Here is a 22780-nt window from a genome sequence, read left to right on the forward strand (position 1 = left end):
GGCCTTATATTGTACACTGATATGTTTATTGATTATTATATACATGACTTGTGTCTTACATACAGGTGTGACAGGCTGCAGGTATTAATGCAACGTATGTTGAGAATTGCTGTCATGCACTTTGGGTGAGGTGCTAGACTGACAGGTTTGCTTTCATATACATTCTCTGACTATGTACACATTTGACTATCAGTTATATGTCATTGACAGCTGCCTACATTTCTTGGATCATCACACTGAAATTTCAGGGGAACAGGGTAGGACATGCTGGACAGATTGAAACAGTTGTGGGGAATATATATATATATATATATATATATATATATATATATATATATATATATATATATATATATATGTATATGCATATATGCATACAACCTACAATTTGAACATTCAAGCAAATTATGTACAGTTCTTGGGTGTAATTATGCATACAGCTTTCTATCTGAACATTGTATCACAGTCTGTACAGCTGTGGGGTATGATTATGCATACAATGTAGTAGCACTCCCAGGAGTCGAACTCCTGCTGTGCATGACAAAAAATTATTGCTGACATCACAGTACACAGTGCAATGAGGGAAGTTATGTAAAGCTTTTGACTGTTTTCTAAGTCTCCCTAACTTGTACGATATGACTGACCTCTTGGCACTTCCAACATTGTTATGCAGGACATCATACCCATTTTATCTGCATATCACAGTGTGGGTGACACTGCTTAAGATACTACGGTACTATTTATAGTATGGAACAGATCTCAAACATATGAGAGAAGAATAAACAGAAGCACTCCAGGGGTTATACTTTTATTCACAGACTATTAACATATTTATTTCTAATAGTACAACACTTTCTAAGGCTCTTATATTCTTTGTTATGACAGAACATGCAGACTGATTACTAACCTGCCTAACGACACAGCATTTGCAGCCTAGAATCATGGGCTTGCTGGTTTGCAGCCTGCTCATCTGCAACTGTCAGAGAAATGCACTGATATTTAGCTATACCTATCCATAGTGTACACAAGCTAGACAATTATGTACTACTTAGTAGAATGTGTACTTACTCAGTACTGGGGCATTGGCCATCTGCCAGGACTCCTGGATCCACTGTTCCAGGACATCGCCCCTCCACCACTTCAGGTCAGCATGGTGGTGCCTGACCTGCTCACCAGTCTGGGGGATACCTGTGACACTGGTGAGGTCACAGGTGAGACTGTCCCAGGCCTCCGTTTTGTACTGCGAGCCCTGGTACTGGCCCTGCAGTAGTCTCTTATCATGGTGTTTTACCAGGAGCCATACCATGAATTTTGACTCCTGGATGCCCCAGCTCTGCACTCTGAATTGAGTGCCTTCACCCACACCAGGTATTCTGCCTGCAGTAGGAAGCTACAACAAGTTATGAGATGTATTCCCATCTGTGAGGTTTAAATACGGCCATTTTCCCATACATTGCCATGATCGGCCAGTTTTGAAAAAGCTAAGCTATGGGTACACCTGCTTACATAAGGTTGGCACTGTTTAAAGAGGTATAGCACTAAGCAGATTGAATTGGCTCCCCTGCACATTGCTTACACTTGCTAACTTGAGCTGTGCTTTGGTTAGCATTGCTTAATAGTTAATTAGCACTATATTTGCCATTTGGCAATGATTTATTCTTCATTACAGGTTATATATGTGTCTGGTATCTGTGATTCATGCGTACATACACAGTATGGGGACCTGGGGACTTCTACACTTTATTACAATAACACCTCCAATCTATGCTTACTGCAGTACTTCAGTTCACATATTTATGTTCTGTGGCAGGTTACACCACTTCACACTGTACATAGATTCAGTTCACATGTTTGGTTTGATTTTCCTGTGGTGAGGATTAGTTTGCTGATACCTCATTCATATTTACTGCTATAATGGCTTAGTGGTTAACTACTGTGACTATAGTGTACAGGGACCTGAGTTTGAGCCTTGAAGAGACAGTTTGTTTTGTTGCTGGGCAGAACATTGGCCGTTGGATGCAGAGTGATTAAGGCACTTTAAAGCAGTTATAAGTGGGTGTGCATGGGTTTGCATGAGGGTAAGCAATGCTAACCTCTGATTAGAGTTTCTTACACTCAGCTTCTACTTTGCTTAATCTGTGTAAACAATGCTTATCCCCCCGCAAATGCACTTAAACACGCTTACTACTGCTTATTTGTGGTTATACCTGCTTACTAGTGCTTTATTCATTATGACACTGACACTTCACATGTGCATTTAATGCAATACTCCAGTTCACATTTAAATGTCATTATGTAGGTTATATGGCAAAAAGATGTAAAAATATGTTCATATACAGATTTCACATGGAAAATGATATGTGCTGCAGTGGGACTTGAACCGGGAATGCCTGTTCGTTAGGCAAATGCTCTAACCACTACACTATTACTGTGCTGCTTTATTCGCATATATATTCCTTGTTATCCTCTTCAGCCTTTTCAGCTGCTTTAACCGTAGCTATGCGATGGGCAAACCCACGCGCCTATGGTTAGTTGTACTCGGGGTTTTAAAAAAAAATAAAATAAAAGGGTTTCATCGTTTTATTTGCCTGTACTATTGATGTTGAACACATGGGGACTGTTTCTGGGGATATGCGGACACTTATGAACAGTCTCGCTCATTTATTTACACATTCTTCTGTTCTACTTTGCAGGGGTGTGCTTATTCTGAGAACTCTGCTCTCAGACACGCCCCCTGCACTTGTCTATGCTCTGTGTAGCATTAGGATTTCAGGCAGCTCGCCTTCATAAATATGCATGGCGTGCTGCCGTCCTCCTCTTAAACTGGCACTTCCGTGCAGGACTAGATTAGTCCTACACAGAAGTTTAGTAAATCCGAGGGCATATCTTTTTAAAAACAGTAATAATAAGTTGAGAAAATGTAACTTGACAAACTATATTATATAATATTATTTTTTGGCAATGGGTGGGATTTATAAACCTGTTTGCCACAGTATGACTGCATTGTTGAGATATGAGACTTTAAGAAAATATTCTTATCCTTTAGATGCTGATGAAGTTGTTCTTCACCATATTTCTCCTGGGATTTCAATACAGGTGAATGTATTGCAGTGGAACAAAGTTACAGTTGCTTATTGATGTGCTTCCATTAGAAGGAATGTTGTGTGGAATGTGGTGTTGCCATATGTACATTTTCAGTGGTTAACCCACATTAGATTTAGTGGCTACTACAGATGGGTTACCCATGTTTGCATTGTTCATTAACATCTTGCTTCCTTCATATATAGACAACATACTTCCCTTCCCTTAACTCCAAAATGTCATCAAAGACTCATTATTTATCCCCATCCACTAAATCTTACCCAATGCCCCTTTTCTTTGCCTCACTGAACCATTTATTCCTCTCCTCAGATGAGGGTCAGACACCTATCAGCCTAGGCATGAGACCTTCAGTCCACTAATCATTTGCTTGAGCATCTCATCAGCCCATTCATTTCCAAGAAAGAAGTATGAGTCAAGTACTAGTTACTGGCTCAGTCAGCTGGACCCTGCAGATGTCCCACTACCCAAAGCTTTGACTCCATGCTACAGGTTTTCTGACATCAACACATGCTGCATACCTCATGATACCATAAGATGTAGACATCCACATGCATTCTATTCTCTGGCTACATTGTCTGATTTACCACCTGACAGCATGTGCTTAGCTGGCTCAAATGTCACAGGTGTAACATCAACTGTTCCCATATAGGTGTCATCGTTGCAGAGAGCTGAACAGACATTTCTACCCCAGGATAAGCAGTCACAAGTGAAACATCAGTTGTTTCCCAATATGTGTCAACCATGCAGGGAGCCATAGTAGTCCCTCACCACCTCAGGATGCAGTCACAGGTGTAGCATCAAGTGTTTCCCATTGGTGTTATTGAAGAAGGGAGTCAGAGCAGTGCCTCTCCGCCCCAGGATGCATGAGCTGGCAGTGATTACTCATTTTCAGTCTCCTTGTTCTCAGTATCCATCACCAATACCTGTAATCAAACATCAGTCACCTAGATCAAAGTCAGTGCTTCATCCCTCCGCAATGTGAGAGGTGGGATCCAGGTAAAAATTGTTATTGATGACCATTTGGATGTCTTAATTTTCCAAGTGCTGTCCATTAGAGACCTGTTTTCTGTTTTAATCTTTCCTGTCGTCAGAAGCATATTCTGATTCAGAGTCAGTTGTTGGATTGGTAAAAACTGAGCAAATATCAGGCTAGGTCATTATAAGGAAAAACAAGCTCCTTGCACTGAACAGCACAAGACATGCTTGAAAGCTTTAGCTAAGGGAAAGTGTAGCCATGGCACAATAATTTCAAATTCCTTTCTCATGTCAATGCTGCCTGCTATCAGTCAAACCATTCACCATAATCAAGCCTTTTCATTTCCTGCATTTGGAAAGAGCTAAGCCTAATTAGCTCCCTACATGAAGCAGAAGGCCACTGCGCAGAGTAGAGGAAACTATAAAAAATTATTGTAAAACCTAACATCGTTTTTTGGTAGCTGTCACATATTTACGTAATTACATGTGGTCCTGCATTACCATCCCCTTATTCTTGTGCACATTGCTACATCCATACAGTGATGATGACAAAATCCATGTATATATGCAGTTCCAGGTACCATCACCCCTCTCCTCCCAGGATGGGTAAGTTGGTTTGAGCTTGTGTCAGCTGCACTCTCCCATGGTATGCATAGAGGCCGCTCCCAAACGACTGATTTCAGGTACTCTGAGCCACCAATGGGGCTGAATCTCTTTGCATCAGAGAAGCCAAAATAATTTTGTTTTGTAAAAAACTTTTTGTTTTACGTAGTAATGATGTTGCTAAACATATAGAACTGCATTGTAAATGCTGTAAACAATGATGTTGTGCATGAACTGCATTGTAAATGCTGTAAACAATGATGTTGTGCATGGAGCACCATTATCACATTCTGAGATAAGTTTACAGGCAGGCTTCTTAAGCATCTTTTGCACATTGAAATGGGCAGCAGGATTCACATCTGAAACTTTTCTCTTGAAGTGATTGTCTTGATGTTCATGTCTCAAACACACAGCAGTATTGTTATAATAGGAGATTCGACCATAACTCCAATATTAGGTCTGTTCTCAGAAGGTCATCTCTTTGCAGTGACTGTAATTCCCTTCCTCTATTTGAATTTTTACACCATGGTAGTCTGCTTTGCTATGTCAAGAAATTAAACTTTGTACGAGTTTATAATGCAATATGAATCCTATTACTTGAATCTTCTTAGGCTTTCTTTATTAAATGGATTACATGAACTAAAGGAAATAAGGGTCTGCAGAGTAATATGAAACTAAAATAGGTTCATAGGTTTATAGGAGGCTAATGGCAACTAGGGTCTTTACAAGCCTAGCCATGTAAGCCAACCTGGTATTGTCCCCAAATTCCTTGGATGCCTAAATGGTGGGGTATTTATCAAGGCGGTAGCTAAGGGTTACTTAGGGGAGATGTATGTTAGCAGGGATTAATTTTCTTACTGTTGACCTCTGTCTATCAACAACATGGAAGCCTGGCCAGGGGTAAATTCAAGATTTGCTATCTAATGTGCAAGGTTTATTTTAAATAGGGTCCAGTGTTCTTAATCTAAAAACACATTTTATTTACTCACAAGTGTAAAGGTACCCAAACAACTTTGACAACTAGCTATAAGTAATTACAAGACGAATCAAATGCAGACAAGCCAGCAATCAAGAGCACACATACTTTAAGGCAACTTCAAAGTACACTAACAGTCTAAGGAAGGGACTTCTCAGTTTTTTTCTGTCAGTAGTTAGTAAGATGAGCAGAGGAAATAACTAGGAGGAGCTTATAGGCAACTAGGAGGAGCTTATAGGCTAGATAGCCAGTAGGGAAAGGCAACTCAAAAGCCTCCAAGTATAAAAGCACAATTGGAAGAGGGTGGGTAGGGAACCAAATTTAGAAGGAAAGTGGTAAAAATGCAATAAAATGAGGGCCCAGTTAGAAAACCTAAGTCTAACATACCCCCAAAAACATTGCAGACTATAAAAATGCCATAGATTAATAACTTTAACTTTCGATATAAAGAGCAACACAACACACACAATTGATTTAAAAGGTAAAATAAGTGAAATATTGTAAATGTGGTTAAATGTACTTAATTGGACGAGAAATATATACAAATGCTTTGTTTTCAAGTTTCCAATGTTCTAGCAGTCAAGCCTAAGATTGATGAATGTAAAAATGAGTGGGACTGGATCAAACTGTCACAAGCTCCAGTTACAACTCACAAAACTGGCCAAAGATGGATTTTTGTTTTGAGTTTGAAAAATGACTACAACACAGAATTAAATGGGCAATGCTGATAATGCACTTAAAAGCACAGAGAAATGCTAATGGATACAGTAAAACCCAAATAAATTTATAACTGTAACTTCAGATTCAGAAGAGAGCTGGTACAAATACAATAAAAAATGAGGGACTGCCCAGAACATAAATATTCACAGTTATTTATTTAATTTTCTTTCTTATTTTTTTCTAGCTTTACATCTGTTTTCATCAGTTGCACAATCCTGAAATTAGTGTGCTCAAGTAAATGGATGTGAATGGCAAATATTTTGGGGGTGTAGGGTGTGGCTCCCCTCACCATGGAAACGTTTGCATTTTGTCTGGTTAAAGCTTTCACCAGTGCTGCCTTTATGAAACATAGTAAAACAAATTTTAACTTACAGTAAAATGCAGTATATAAGTTATAAATTGTGTCTTGACTCTTAGTACTTACTTTGCATCTACATACTATATGTGCATTAGCTATACAACATGACTAAATGCATTTTAAGAAAGTTGTGGTTTAGTTATTGCTTATATGTTATTTGACATGGTCTTTAGGATAGCAAAAGCTTCATGTTGTATAGCTTCCATCTTTCAAGAGGAATGTTTTCCTCTCTTTCCTTTCCTCGCAAATGTCAGCTCAGCTATAAGAATGACATTACTAAATGTTTACAGACAAGTCTAGCAGTATTTCAATACCCTTCTCTAGTCACTGCTTGAAATCTGTATTTATTTTCCACATTCCGAATATGCTAAAATACAAAAAACATAGACATAAGCGCTGTATAAGGTTTGATGAGATCTGGTATCTTGCTTTAAGCATCAATTACAGTAGAAAATACGGTTTTATAGTAATTATACATACTGACATGAAAAAAGAGCAAAAGTGGAGATTTTTAAGAAATGTCTCTCTGTCATCCTGATGTCAGACAATAGCAAATATCATGCATTTCATGTAAATCTATTGGCAAGAGAATGAAAATCATGATGATATTAAATATAACTAGAGGACAAGATGAACCATTAATAATTCTTACAGTCCTTTTCCATAAATATTATAGTCTGTTAAATGGTTCTGTCATGTTGCATGCGTGTTTTATTCAATTAATCTTACTAATTCTCCATTTCCCATCTCGCCATGTCTGCTAGTTAGATATTTTTGATATATTCCTTTTATTATGACATTATTTTGTTGTTATGAATCATGCTGAAGTTTAACTCTATTAAGTTCTGCAGCCTAATAAGAAGTGAATAAATCGCTACCTTACAGCTGATGCAAAACTCATGCTGTTTTTCTTTTGCAGGTTTATTAGTGTCAGCATGAAGAACATGCAGCGAAGACACACAACACTAAGAGACAAGGGTAGAAGGCAGGCGATTAGAGGGCCAGCCTACATGTTTAATGAGAAAGGAACCAGCCTCACTCCCGAAGAGGAGCGCTTCTTAGACTCAGCTGAATATGGCAACATACCAGTTGTACGGAAAATGTTGGATGAGTCAAAAACGTTAAATTTCAATTGTGTTGACTATATGGGTCAAAATTCACTACAACTCGCTGTAGGGAATGAGCATCTCGAAGTAACAGAACTACTTCTGAAAAAAGAAAACTTAGCAAGAGTAGGTGATGCATTATTACTAGCTATAAGTAAAGGATATGTAAGAATTGTTGAAGCAATATTGAGTCACCCAGCCTTTGCAGAAGGGCAACGTCTTACCCTTAGTCCTTTAGAGCAAGAACTTCGGGATGATGACTTCTATGCTTACGATGAAGATGGAACTCGTTTTTCACATGACATCACTCCCATCATTCTAGCTGCACATTGCCAGGAGTATGAAATTGTTCACATACTATTATTAAAAGGAGCAAGAATTGAAAAGCCACATGACTACTTCTGCAAGTGCCATGAATGTACTGAAAAACAGAAAAAAGATTCTTTTAGTCATTCTAGATCGAGAATGAATGCCTACAAGGGATTAGCAAGTGCGGCATATCTTGCTCTTTCCAGTGAAGACCCTGTTCTTACTGCCTTAGAGTTAAGCAATGAACTAGCAAGACTGGCTAATATTGAAACAGAATTTAAGGTAACACTGAAATTTTGTAAAAAAAAAAAAATATATATATATATATATATACATATATATGTGTATTCTTATTTCCTTTTGAGAGAAATGCATAGCATGTGTGTGTTGTTATACACAGAAACTGATGTAGTTGCAGTATGGAACAAATTTATTTATTTTTTCTTCTGTCAAAGTAATACAGATGATACCCTGACAAACCAGGTAGATGAGATGTAACAGTTTTTTTTTTTCTAAAGTAACTTATTTTCTGTTTCAGTATTTATTTGCAATACAACTTCATAGGTTCAAAGATCTGTACTAGACTAACATCCTCTGGGGACTTTTCTAAGCCTAGACAAGCATCTCAACTTTCTAGCATGTTCTGGTACCCTTGATAAGTGTAATCAGGGGTTGGGAGATGAAACATTTACAAGCAGGGGACTGGGAGATGAACCAATTACAAGTTGCCTGTTTCCATTAGAGACACAGGTGCCAAACCAGGGATGAATTTCCTGTTCCCCAATGACAGGTTTCCTCACAATAATCTTTTTTACAAACTGACTTGAAGATTAAATGAACAGAGGTGAAACTGTTTCTTCTGGGGATGTATTGCTGTTATTAGCATTGCAGTTTGTACCAGAATTATAGCTGTATTATTAAAGAGGTATTGAGCAATTTTATTTTTGGTGCAAATTAACATTTTAACCTAAGCCAGTTCACTGCAGATGCTTAGGTTGCATCATTGCTGATCATACAGATTATTTTGTATATAATACATTCTATCCTTTCTGTAAGGCATTATTATTTTAACTTGCAAGCAGTATCATGCAAAAGCAAATAAATTGATAGATATAAAAAAACGTATAAATGAGCATTTTGTGGCACAGTACAACAAAAAACAATAAACGGTAGTAATGCTTATATATATATATATATATATATGTGTGTGTGTGTGTGTGTGTGTGTGTGTGTACCACAGATAGCATTGCTGAGCATATGTCATGCTCACAATTAAGGCTTCTTGTACTTTAAATGTAGTTGGTAATTTGGAAATAAGATATTTGATCAGGGAAAATCCATTATGCAGTTCATTCTAACAGAAGTTAATACAGTAGTACTGTGAACTGTGCTATATGTGAGTGCATTTCTAAGTCTAACAATTAATCTCAATTATAATATTCCATGGCTATTCATTTGACAAAACAATGTACACTGAAGTAGGGCATCTTTTTCAAGTAAGGTATGGCAGATGTGTACTGAACAGTAAGCAAAACAGCATGGAAAAGGCATGAAATAGCAATCAACAATAGTGAAGAAAACTAAAAAATATTGCTAGTATTTCTTTAAAACACAGAATACCTCTGTATACAGCCTCTATATACAGATTGAATATTGTGTGAACAGAAATCATTTCAGGGTAAAAAACTTCCCCATGAATACCCAGAGTCCATCTGGTAGGGGACTACTTCCCCATTCCAGATTCTTTGATATTATTCTCCGACTGCAGTTCTTATACTAGTAATTCAGCAAAACATTATGGTTCCTCCAGCATTTCTGTTTGATTTTACTGTGTGTGTGTGTGTGTGTGTGTGTGTGTGTGTGTGTGTGTGTGTGTGTGTGTGTGTGTGTGTGTGTGCACATGTGTGTGTGAGTGTGATTGAAGCCTCCATGTATGGATTGTGCATGGACCTTAATCTCTGGAAAGACTTTCTTATGATGTTGGAGAGGTAATTGCATTTTATAGTTGTGGATTGATGACGACTGATGGCGACTGACTTGTTTGAAGTTTTGTGAATGTGGGCTCTAAATGATATCAAGATGAGTGAAAGCAAATTGTGTAACACAGATGTAATGCATACATTATTTCCAAATCTTGAATGTATGTCTGTGCAGGAAGTTTTCTTCTCTTTAGTTTTTATGTTGTAGAACTGTTAGATTCAGATAATAGTCTGATATTATTTTCTTGTATGATGACTGTGTGTCAAAAGGAGGTACTGCCAGCACAGCTAGCTGGATTTTTTTTAAATAATTATATGTCATTGGTGAATATCGAAATTATTTATGCAAGATGATTATGTCACAAATGTATTAGAACTGTATGTCATGTGTATATCAAACGGCTGTGTACAGATTTGTGTGTTGAAAAGGTATTTGTAAAGTGTTTGTGTCTGAAATATATCCACAGTGTACCCTACTGGAAGAGAACAGAAATGTACATGCACTATTGTAACTGTTTAAATGCATATGTTTTAACAGAGTAAACTGGAGGGTTAACCACAGTCCAGCAAACTTTAGAAAAATATTTGAAATTAAATCACTTTATAGGCTAGGCCATAAAGAAGCTATCTCACAGGTTTTAATGCAGCCAGAGAAACAAAGTCTGTACTAGGAAGCTTTCTGTATTGTCTTTAGGGTAAACTAGTTGCTACTCTGGAAGCATGAAAGAATGCAATTCTTTTATGACTTCCAACACTTGCCAAAGATCTGAGCAAAAGCCTTGTTTGTGTATTTTTATAGGTAAGTGCTAAATACTGCCAGCTGCCAGCAATTGGTGGTTTACCTGGGAACCAGAAGTCTGATGAGAAGAAGTGATGTCATTCTGCAAGCTATCCCAGCAGTAATATTTTAGATATTATTTTGAGATGTCTCTTAGTGAGACAGAATATTCTGTATTCTGTCTTGGACTTGACAACAAGAAGAACCATTCACCATATCATCTGTAAGTTATTAGGGAATAGTATAATTCTGTTAGATTTGGTCAGGAATATAGTGAAGCTTAGTTTAGGTATTATTTTTCTTTATTTGTTTGAGACTGTCCTTCAATGTTGTTTTAAATATTTCAGGTGATTTTCAACTCTGTCACTGTGAATATATTAGTTATCGTCTTGTCCTTTTATTATTTATTATTAAATATTTTTAAACCTTCAATTGTGGTTGATCTTTGTACAGATATTTATGTTTTGAAAGTACTTGCAAATTTGTTTGGTGACGTTGTGTGGGCCATTCCTAATAGCCTTGTTCATGGTCAAACTACCATTTGTATTAATATAATTTCACTCAGTATATCGGGTACCCTTCGAAGAGCCTTAAGGGGGCATAGATAGTAAACATGTGCCAGCCTTTCCCAGGTGTGTGTGTGTGTGTGTGTATGTGTGTGTGTGTGTGTACAAATCAAATCTCAAAGAGTGTGTGTGTCAGCTATGTGGGCAGGGACACAAAGCACTGGTTGGACAGAGAGAGTCTTGGAGGACTTGACTTAGAACCCTGGCTAAGGACTCAACTCTATAGCTGTGCAAGTGGGGAGTCTTAATGGGGTTCTGTGGAAAAAGAGAAGAACCAGCCCCTGTACTGACTGTAGTCTCTGTGTGCTCTTAAGGGAAATTGGACTTGATGCAGATAGTTGAAAAACTGGAAATACTGTGTGTGTATCTCTTATCCTTCTAGTGATTGTCCACTCACAAGTATCAGTGGTGAGGATTGAAGCTCCTTAATTACTGGCGCAGAGGTGGGACATCCACGTCACATATTGGTTGGTAGTGGTGGGTCATCACATATTGGCTGACAGTGGTGGGATCACTGCATCACATATTGGGATTCAGTGGTGTGGATATTGAACTCCTGTAGCCTGTAAACAGTGGTCATTAAAGAAGGTGTTTATACTCTCAAGCAGGCACATGGTAGACATTTAGAATTTCGTATCAAAATAGTTTTATTTATTTTTTGTTAGCTTCGTTTGTCAGGGAGAGCAGGCAAGGATGTCAGCAGAGGATTATGGCAAGCTGACAAGGAGCCAGTTGACTCAGATGTGCCAAGCCAAAGGACTGGTGCATGACAACCTGACTAAAGTGGAAATTATTGCAGCCTTAACCACAGCTTCATCAAAGACCAGCAATCAGGAAGGTATCCAGACTGGCCTTGGAGATGTACAACACTCAGAAAATGGACAGTTAAATTTTTCCTCAGAGGACTTAAAATCCTTCTGGAGTTAAAGAGACGTGAACTGGAGGGCAAACATTTGGAACTAGAATCATCAGAGAGACTGCAGCATTTGGAGGCTGAAGAAAAGAAGAAACAGATGGAGTTAGAATCAGCAGAGAGACTAAGAAGCAATAAAGGTCAGCAAATTTCTTCCACAATTTACAGAGGGTGATAATTTTGATAGTTGTATTCATATGTTTGAAAGGGTATGCAAACAGTATAATGTTGACCAAGGGCTGTGGGTATACTTTCTTACAGCCTCACCCCATGGTAAAGCTGTAACTAAATTGTCTGCTACTGATTGCTTAAAGTATAATACAGCAGTTGGTAGTGCCCAGAGCCTACCATCTGGCACTTCTAGCCATGGCCCATGACATTCCCTTTGCAGGTCTTAATGACATAATTTGTACCAAGAGACGTATTATGCAGAACATTTATTGGCCTGGGATTTCCAGGGATGTAACAGGGTACTGCAGGACGTATGATCAGTGGCAAAAAGTAGGCAAGGCAGGATACAGGGTCAAAGCTCCTTTGATTCCTTTGCCTGTTACTGAGGAGCCATTTCAGAAGGTAGCTATGGTTATTATGGGGCCTCTGAGTACCCCAAGTTCTGCAGGGAAGAAGTATATCCTAGTGGTAGTAGATTATGCTACCAGATACCCTGAAGTGGTGGCCTTGTCCTCCATTGAGGCTGAAAAGGTGGCAAATTCTTTGCCAGAGATTTTCAGCTGGGTAGGTTTCCCAAAATAAATACTGATTGACAGAGGTTCCAATTTTTTGTCAGACCTGCTGGCTTGTATGTGGAAGTGTTGTGATGTGTAGAACCTAAAGACCATCCCCTACCATCCACAGACTAATGGTCTTGTGGAGAGGTTAAACTCTATACTAAAGACCATGCTATGGGCATTTGGAGACCAGTTTAAGAGGGAGTGGGACAAATATTTGCCCCATCTGCTGTTTACTTACAGAGAGGTGCCACAAGAATCCACAGGTCTCTCACCTTTTGAGTTGCTGTATAGGCATAGGTGAGGGAACTTCTATATTAGATTCAAGATGAGTGGGAGAGTGAGTGTGAATCCCACAAGGAGTCTGTTGTGGCATCTTGTCCTAAGAATCAGGACAAGGCTCTGGGAACTGATGGCCTTGGCCCAGGAGAACATGGCAGTAGCCCAACAGCAGAAAATGGCCTGGTATGACAGTAATGCCTCAGCAAGAGAGAATGCTGTGAGGCAGCATGTAATGGTTCTCATTCCTGTCAGACACAATAAGCTGCAGACAGCTTGGGAGGGACCCTTCAAAGTGGTAAGGAAAGTCAGTGATGTTAACTACATGGTAGAACTGCTAGGCAGAAAGCAGGGGCACACATTGTACCATGTTAACACCATAAAACCTTATCATGGTAGGGAGGCCCTGCTGCTAAGTATTTGCAGTGGGAGGCAGGAGGAGTCTGAGGAGGATTACATTTATGTGGTGTGCAGATTAAAGGAAAAAAGGTGTTGGGCCACTTTAAATGCTGTTAGAAGGTGTGGGTGTGTACCAATACATTGATAGGTGTTCTTTATTTAAATTCACTTGTTTGATTCGATCCATTTGTATCTGATGACCTGATGTAATGGAGGCATGATGCCAGGGCACGTTTATGGGCTAGGCCTGTAAAGGCTCAAAGGCCATTGGCCTAGTACACACCTTTAAACTTAAGAATCTATGAAGTCTGCCGAGCAGATGAAAGTGCTTATATTATAATTTTTTTAACTTTAGCATTTAATACAAATTTGGATTTGAGACAAACTCTTGCTGTGGAGCTGCTTTACCTTGCTTTTGGATGAATACATACAGTCTTTCAGAAATGAAAAATGTGGAAAGAGCAAGGTAAAGAAAGAACATTTAGGATTTTATAATGAGAAGAGAGATACAGTAAAAGTAGAATTTAAAAAATCTGTTACTGGAGAGGAACGTATTAGATGTTACCAAGTTTAATGAGACATGTACATTTTATGTGGTAGGAAGTGGGGGGATAAATATCTTATTATGCCATGACCCCCCATTAATATTCCAAAACGTGCACGCTGATTGGCCAGCGTGCACGTTGTAAATCGATTTATACTAATGGAAAAAGGTCCGTTCGCCCGGACTTTTTCCATTAGTATAAGTCTGTTTTTAAAACAATGTCTCGGACGAAAGCGGAAAATAAAGTGTGTTACGCTATTTCTTTGGTGTCATTTCAGCTGCTGTTTGCCTTTTCGCATTTACTTGGTCTTGTTTTTGGTCTTTTGATATTTCAATGTCTCGCTATGTTAAAAGAGTTTAACATAGCGACACAGGTTTAAAAAAAGCAACGGAGATCTCCGTTGCTTTTTTGAAAGCTGTCTCGCTATGTTAAACTCCTTTAACATAGCGACACAGTGTGTAAAAAGCAACGGAGATCATGCTTTCTCCTTTGCTTTTTTTTTAAACCTGTCTCGCTATGTTAAATGGGTTTAACATAGTGAGACAGCTTTAAAATAAGCAATGGAGATCTCCGTTGCTTATTTTAAAGCTGTCTCACTATGTTAAACCCATTTAACATAGCGAGACAGGTTTAAAAAAAAAAGCAATGGAGAAAGCAAGATCTCTGTTGCTTTATTGTTCATATGTTAAATGGGTTTAACATAGCGAGACAGCTTTAAAATAAGCAACGGACATCTCCGTTGCTTACTTTAAAGCTGTCTTGCTATGTTAAACCCATTTAACATAGCGAAACAGTAAAAAGCAATGGAGATCTTGCTTTCTCCATTGCTTTTGGCCACAGCTCTGATGTACTGCGTGAGGCATGCAGTACATCAGAACTGCCGCGATACCAGACAGCCGCGGAAGGGCAGCAAAGAGGCATTATACAATGCCATTATTTAAGAAAAGTAATTATTTCTTTTCTTAAATAATGTCATAGTATAATAGCAATAACCCACTTCTGGGTGTGGGTAATGCGTGATTTACCCACGGTTGTCTTTGTTGACCCTGGCTCACTGGTCCAAACCACGCCAACCGTGGGTAAATCACGCATTACCCACACCCAGGCATGGGTTATTGCTATAATAACACTTTGGTAAATAAGGCATTTGCTGAATGTATACCTATGCTTTAGACAGTATCTGAATTTCTCATGCTCAGAAATGTGTTTTATTTCACTGGAAAGGGATTCCTAGCAGTGAGGCATCATCACAGAAACACTGTTGTCCATGTACTATAATCTAGATCTGGATTTATATAAGGAGAGTATAAAAATTATTGAGTTCTGAAGTTGTAGGTAGAGGTTCCTTGAGCAAATTGCTTTACAAGTAAAGGGAAGTGTTCTTTATAGAGCTTGAGGAAATTAAAGACAGACCATATTCTAGGTCAGCAAACTGAACTCCTTTATTAACTGTCTCTCTGCTGTCAATTGCCAGAATATGAGAAATTTTAGTAGCCAAAACAGTTGTGACTTGATGGTGAATTTGATTTTTTTTTTCTGTATGGTGCTGGAACTCTACTTGCTGCTCAGCCATAAAACTAATTACCTGAAGACTGTGGCTGTTCACAGGGTACTTTGGTTGGAACATATAATATTCCATTCTGATGAGATAGTGGAGTACTTCTGCTTTGTTTAAAAAATCATATATATATTTTTTATTTTTATTTTTTTTTTTTTAATTAGTCAGGAGGAAAGTTTTTTTGTGTGTCCTTTTCCAACAGATTTTTATTTAGGATATTATGATATGAGGAAGATTTGAACTGTAGATGACCAAGTTATCCACTTATTATATGATTAGAACTTGAGGAAGCTTAAAAGACAAAGTATTGATAAATATTGAGGAGAGTTGGAGAAAGGACAAGCCTTGAAGTATACCTTTTATGAGTTGGACATTAGATGAACTTGATGTATTAATATGAATCACAAAGCCTCACTTAGTCAAAACTGTTTTGATCTAGGAGAGAGCTTTTTTGCTAATACCAGCTTACACTGAGTTTTTATTCAGATCAATGAAAACAGAGCTTTTTAGTATAGCTTTTGTATGTTTTGAGGAATGCTATCTGTGATGATGCAGACTGCAGTCATCATGTTTCTCTCTGACCAGAATCTATGTGTATGTGATGAAATCACTCTGGAATTTAGTCGATATCCACACATTTCGGTGCAGATGACTTTTTGTAAATATTCTCTAGGGTGGGAAAAATGAGAATAAGACAGAAATCTTGAGTACTACCTGTTTTAGGTGTTTTAGGAATCAGTTTAACTATAGTTTGTTTCAGAAGTCCAACATGACTATTAAGTGGTTTTAAGGGAGTTCTAGAGGATATAAGAGGTGTCCATTACAAAAAGCGATCATTCAGAACTGCCAGCTGTCAGACATTGTGGCTCACGATTTAGTCAATATATATTTTTCTTATAGCTTTTAAGTAAAAAGAGGGAGAGAAGGTAAGGGATTTAGACGTTTGTGTTGTACCTATCATGTCGAAGGAGTTAGAATAAGGAAGGAAGGAGGGATAGTTTTGTAGGGAAGTCTGAAAGAGAAGGATATCCATTGGTGCAGGAGGTTGTGCCATCTGGTATTGTATTTTTGTATGGCATTTCACCCATGATATGAAGGACTAGCCTTGAGGAATGTTTCTGGTTGTTAGCCTGAGATTTCTGGTAGGTCTGGAGGTGTTGAACCTTGCTTCTTCCAATGGTTTTATGAGACAGATTTCTGAATAGAATAAATAAATCTTTCCTCTCTGAACATACTCTATTCACGTGTTTCCAGGCTGAGTCTATGTTTAAATAATATCGGTAATTCCTTGGCTGCTCAGAGGTATTTTCAAGCTTTGATATGATATATAATTTTTAGGAAGTGTTTTATTTTATATTTTAAGAAGTATGGTTGCTAGTGTATTGATAGCCATATTGATTTTTTTATATTTCCAGGGAAAGACCAGATGATTTGCAAATTCATTATTAAGAGTTGCTAAACTTTCTGATGGGATTTAGGATGGAAAGTGGCTAATTTGGAATGTGCATTTTTTTAGGAGATATGAAGGCTGAAATAGTTGATACAGTGATTAATAATGGACATTGGGAGCACGGAGATGATCATAGGAGATTACTAGGCTAATGGCCCTTGGGCCTTTAAAAGCCTAGCCGAGAGTTTATCCCCAGAAAAGAAACCTCAGTCAGCACCTCTCATCCCTGTCAATGAGGGACACAGGTAGAATCCCTTGGATAAATTTGTGGATAAAGATATTATTGGGGGATGTATTTACAACATCATGAATTAATTGGTTTCCTGACATAAAGCTGAATCTGGTAGCTTCTTGGAATAGCTAGGTCAGATGTAAACCATTTAAAATGTTCTGGAGTTGGAAAACCCCACAAACAATCCAGACTGACAGTGGGGTAGCCAACAACCAAAAGTTAGGAATAAATTCGACATGGGGTTGGTACAATAGGGTACTTAATAAATATTTAGCATTTTTGCTCAAATGATATCTTCAAAATAAATGCAGCTAATCTATTCTGTTAGTTTAAATGACCTTGTAACATTGCATGATAAAATTCCATTACACAATATTCATTTATAAGAAAGAAAGAAAGAAATAAGCATTAATTTAAGCATTCGCTAGAAACATTAACTAAAAATAAGAGGAAAGTAATAAATAAATTTCTGTTTCCTCCCTGCTGAAAAAATAATTACAATTAATCATTTAAGTTAAGTCAGGAAACCTGTCAACTTGTAATTGTAACTGTCAACATGTTTTTCTGGCATTTGTCATGTGATGTTACAAGATCATTTAAATTGAGAGAATGGATAATTTATTTATTTATTTATTTATTTTATTTTGTTTTTTACATTTGTTAACCGGGATAGTCCACTGGGCACAGGTCCATTTTCAGTGGAGGCCTGGGGAGAAAAGCTCCACAAATAAAAAAAAAACATATAATATATAGCATAAACATTTCAGATATGAAAATTACAGTCAAATTTAATTAGACGTAATTCAAATAGCATATACAGACATAACAACACAATTGGTAAGACAGAGAAATAATACATCACTACTAGAGTCTCAAGTCTAAGACAACATCCAGATAATTGCTAGAGTGACATGTAAGACAACAGCTACATAACGATTGTTAAAGTCTAAGCAAGAAGAAATGATCAGTTTTACTATATCATATGTATTTATACAATCCTAGGACCTAGAACTATTAACACAGCTTGAGGTGTAAGAATAGTCAGATGAGAGTAGGAGTGGTGAGAATAGGGGAGGAGGGTCTAAACCAGTGTAGTACAGAAGCATAGCCAGTTGTTACTGAGATGGGTTTTTAATGATTTTTAAACTGTGTGAAGGAAGTGATTGTAGGTATATGACTGGGTAGAGAGTTCCACATTTTAGATACATAATTAGAGAAGAGGGAATCCCCTGCTGTATTATTAGATTTAGTTACTTTGAGAATAAATTTGTTACTGAAGCGAAGAGTCCTGTTATTGGAGTGGAGGTGAAGTAGGTTTTGTAATGCAGATTTTTTTTTCTGGTTGAAAAAGAATTTTATGGGCCAGAGAGAGTTGATTGTAGTGTAAGAGTTGGGGGAGTTCCAGCTAGTTAAGCTGCCTCAAGGATGAGCAGTGGTGAGATCTAAATGGGGAGTCCGAGGCAAATCTAGCAATTTTGTTGTAGCAGGAGTCAAGCTTAGCTAGGTCTGCTTTTCTAAGGTTGTTAAGAATAGGTGAGGCATAGAGGAGGGTAGGAATAATGTGAGTGTGGGATATGGTTGCTTTTGTTTGTTGTGTAAGGAATTATCTATTTCTATAGAGGGTACCTAGTTTTTTGTGGACTTTCTTGATGGTCTGGGCGATGTGAATATCAAATCTTAGATTGTTATAATCTCTACAGCAAGGAGTTTGGTGTGCTTTCTGAGAGAGATAGTAGTTTAGTTGCTAGACATAATATTAAAGGTGGTAGTTAATGAGGTGGACCTAGTAGGTTTAAAGTGCAGTAGTTTTGTTTTAGCAGGGTTAAGTACAAGTTGGATATTGGATAGCCATGCTTCAATAGAGAGGAAAGATTTTTGTGTTAATGTGTGAAGTTCCTGTAGTGAGGAAGCTGCACAAATTAACATAGAATCATCTGCATATTGTATGATAGATACATTGGGAGTGGAGGAATAGAGCTTGTTGGTATAGAGGGTTAAACACAGTGGGCCTAATATGGAACCCTGGGGGTACACCAAGAGTGACTGGCAGAAGAGGTGATAGTTCTTTCTGCCACAGAACTGCTTGCTGAAAGACGGCTAGATAGCTTTGGAACCAGGCTATGGAGAATTGAGCTAGTGCTAATTCAGATCGTTTTTTGACAAGTGTGTCATGTCTGACCATATCAAAGGCTTTTGATAGGTCGAGAAAGGTGGCAGAAATAAATTTACCATTGTCTCTATGAGTGTTTACTATATTGGTAAAGGACAAAAGGGGAGTAGCGGTACTATGGAAGGGGCAAAAGTTGTGCTGAGTGTTTGACTGGAGTTTATGAGTATGCAAGTAGTCTGTCATTTGGGAATGTATCCACTTTTCTAGGATTTTTGCTAAAGGGGATAGTATCAATGTTGGTCAGTAGTTGGTAAGTTCTGTGGAGTTGCCTCCTGTATGTAGGGGGATTATACGAGATATTTTCCAAATTTCAGGTACAATGGCTTCTGAAAGGGATCTGTTAATGAGAATGACTATAGGGTAGGCCACTGCATTGGCAGCAATTTTTAGGAATTCCCATGGTAATTTGTCTGAAGCCAGTGTAGTGGGCTTAAATGTTTTGAGGTATTTTTTTATCCTATCTATAGAGATAGGCTGGAATTGGAAGGAGCTATTGTTTGTGTGAGTAGTACATGGTTCAAATGAGGGGGTGTTGTATTGGTTTATCTGTTGGTTGGCTAGGGTTAAAATTGTCTAAATAAAGAATTTGTTAAATTGAGTAGCTATGCTATTAGAGTTATTTACTAGGGTGGGAGAGAGTTTACCACTTTTGCCTGGTAGTAGTCATTTGTTAATGGCTGCCCAAAACATTTAAGGGTGATTTTGGTGTTTGATTTGAAGGCTGGAGTAGTAATTAATCTTGTCAAGTTTTACTAGCTTCTTAACTTTATTCCTGAGCTCCTGATATTTTTGTTTTGCAGCTTGGGACTTGATCATATGCCAATGGTCCCATGCTTTGTCTCTGTCTTTGGGGAGGAATTTGGTGTCTTTGATAAACCATGGAATGGGGTTAGCTCTGATTCTTATGGTTCTGGGAGGGGCATGAAGATTTAAATTACCTAAAAAGGTGGTATTAAAGTATGTAAATGCCTCATTTAAATGAAGGTGTTTCAGGGGTGCCCAGTTGCAATGTTTTAGTTCTACAATGAAACTGATGGAGTTAAAGTTATTTTTGCTTCTAATGGGTTGGTAGATAGTACCTTTGGCATTATGATTACATTGTCATATTAGGAAAGTTGGCAGATGGTCAATTAGACCATCTGGGAGGCATCCTGCGAGAGGGGTGTCTGGTTTATGAGTTAGAATCCAGTCTAGATTTGATTCCCTGTTAGTTGCCTTGCAAATTCTTGTCAGTGTTTGGATGGTTTGGGTAAAGCCGTGAAGGTTGATATGATCTGTTGGGGTGGCACAGTTACAGGTTAGCCAATCAATATTAAAATCACCCAAAATGATGGTTTCGTTTTGGAGAGATAAACAGGATTAATGGAGTAGGTTTTCCAGAGTGCATATATTGTTACTGAGAAGTATATATCATTCAATTATGTTTATTAGGTTTTTGGAGTTGAGTTTCAGTTGAGTGAACATTATTTCTGCATTGTCCACAGAGGGATATTTTATTCTTAATGCCTGCACTGTGAGGTAATTCTTGAATAGTATAGCAATGCTACCACATTTTTTGTCCTTTCTGTCCTTCCTTAGGATGTTTTATCCTGGAGGAATAATTTCATTGTCATTGATTTTTGGCTTTAGCCAAGTCTCAGTTATGACCACTATGCCTGGCATGTATAGTGAGAGAAAGGCATGTAGATCATACATTTTGTTGGAGATACTTCTACAGTTTATATTTAGATAGAGTAGATCAGTTGTTTTCCCTAGAGAGTTGATTTAAGCTATTGGGGATGTTGAGAATTTGAGGGATGGGGAGATTTGAAGGAGTAGCTGGTCCAGGGTTAGGATGTCCATCCCCACAGTGATGTAATTTAGAAGCAATGTAGATAACAGATTGCAAGTATTTTGTGATTTGTCTATTGTATTTTAGGGATGGTTTGGGATAGTTAGGGTGAGGTAGTATTTTAAAGTAAGAGTAGTCAGTGGGTGATAGGATGAGGACAGAGGAAGATATTGGGAAGTGAGATTGACTTGTGTTATAGTGAAAGGCAGCAGTAGCTGTATAATGTGAAGTTACATGTAGGTGGGTATGGTAAGAGGTGAGAAAAGAAATAGTTGATAGTATAAATAGAGAAGCAATATGCATTATTAGCATGTTGCTTTAATTTGTGTGAACTGTAGTCATTGATAACGGGTAGGGTATGAGAGAGTTAGTTAGTGGAGCAGAGATAGGGAGAGTAATAGATGAGTCTTACCTCCGTGAGAGGTTAAGGAGGATAATCAGATGATATGGGTAGATGTGTGTGATTGGGTAATGAGGAGATAGGTGTGGCTTGTTGTAAAATAAATGTGTGTAGTGGGATGGGTGAAAATTAGGGAAGGAGAGCGAAGTGAGCCCAAGCACAACAAGGGCAAATGGAGTGGGGCTACACTGGCTGGATGAACAAGGCGAGGATGCATAAAAACAATCAGTGGAGAAAGGTAGGTACAGGATGCAGTGAAAGGAGCACTGGCAAGCTTTGAATTAGTAAGAAGATATGGACAGAGTAGGTAGAGAGTGCTTAGAGGGGGTGGTAGTTATTACAAGTATTATAAGAGTGGTGTAAGAAAACCCAGAAAAGTTAATGAAAGAAAGAGGAGTATAAGGCAGGTTCTGGTTGGTTACTAACTACAGAGCAAACCTTGGAGAGAGGCAGTGAGAGCATGGCAGGTAAACAGTATAAAACATTGTTTCTGTGTCTGTAATTAAAGTTAAATTCAGTGAGACATCAGAATTTATTCTGAAAAAAAAAGAAATCCATTTTGAATTTTGTTAGATGAAAGTGCTAAATAAGTATTTTGGTATACCGGCCTTGTGCACAGTTTATTCTTATTTATTGTCCTATAAGAGAGTATGTGAGTTCCAAGAAAACTAATGTTAATGTTACCTAGAATGATAATATCATCAGAGGGTTTAGCTTGTTGCTAAGTTTGATTAATAAGTATAGGAATGTTTCTCTATTGATTGAGGAAGGAAATTAAGCTAGTGCAAGGGTTATGCTGAAAG

The 22780-nt window shown here is 37.9% G+C and overlaps 1 protein-coding gene across 1 annotated transcript in view; it reads left to right on the forward strand.

Annotated features, from left to right (window-relative positions):
• Positions 1–22780, forward strand: part of LOC122800450 (short transient receptor potential channel 7-like) — a 752910-nt gene that overhangs the window by 701894 nt on the left and 28236 nt on the right. Inside the window, exon 2 of the mRNA XM_044069894.1 lies at positions 7654–8431. Within this exon, the coding sequence (XP_043925829.1) occupies positions 7670–8431 (762 nt within the window). The 5' untranslated portion in view covers positions 7654–7669. The remainder of the gene's footprint in view (positions 1–7653; positions 8432–22780) is intronic.

Source organism: Protopterus annectens, chromosome 4.part0 (assembly GCF_019279795.1).
Source record: "Protopterus annectens isolate FY-2018-M chromosome 4.part0, PAN1.0, whole genome shotgun sequence".
NCBI lineage: Eukaryota > Metazoa > Chordata > Ceratodontiformes > Protopteridae > Protopterus > Protopterus annectens.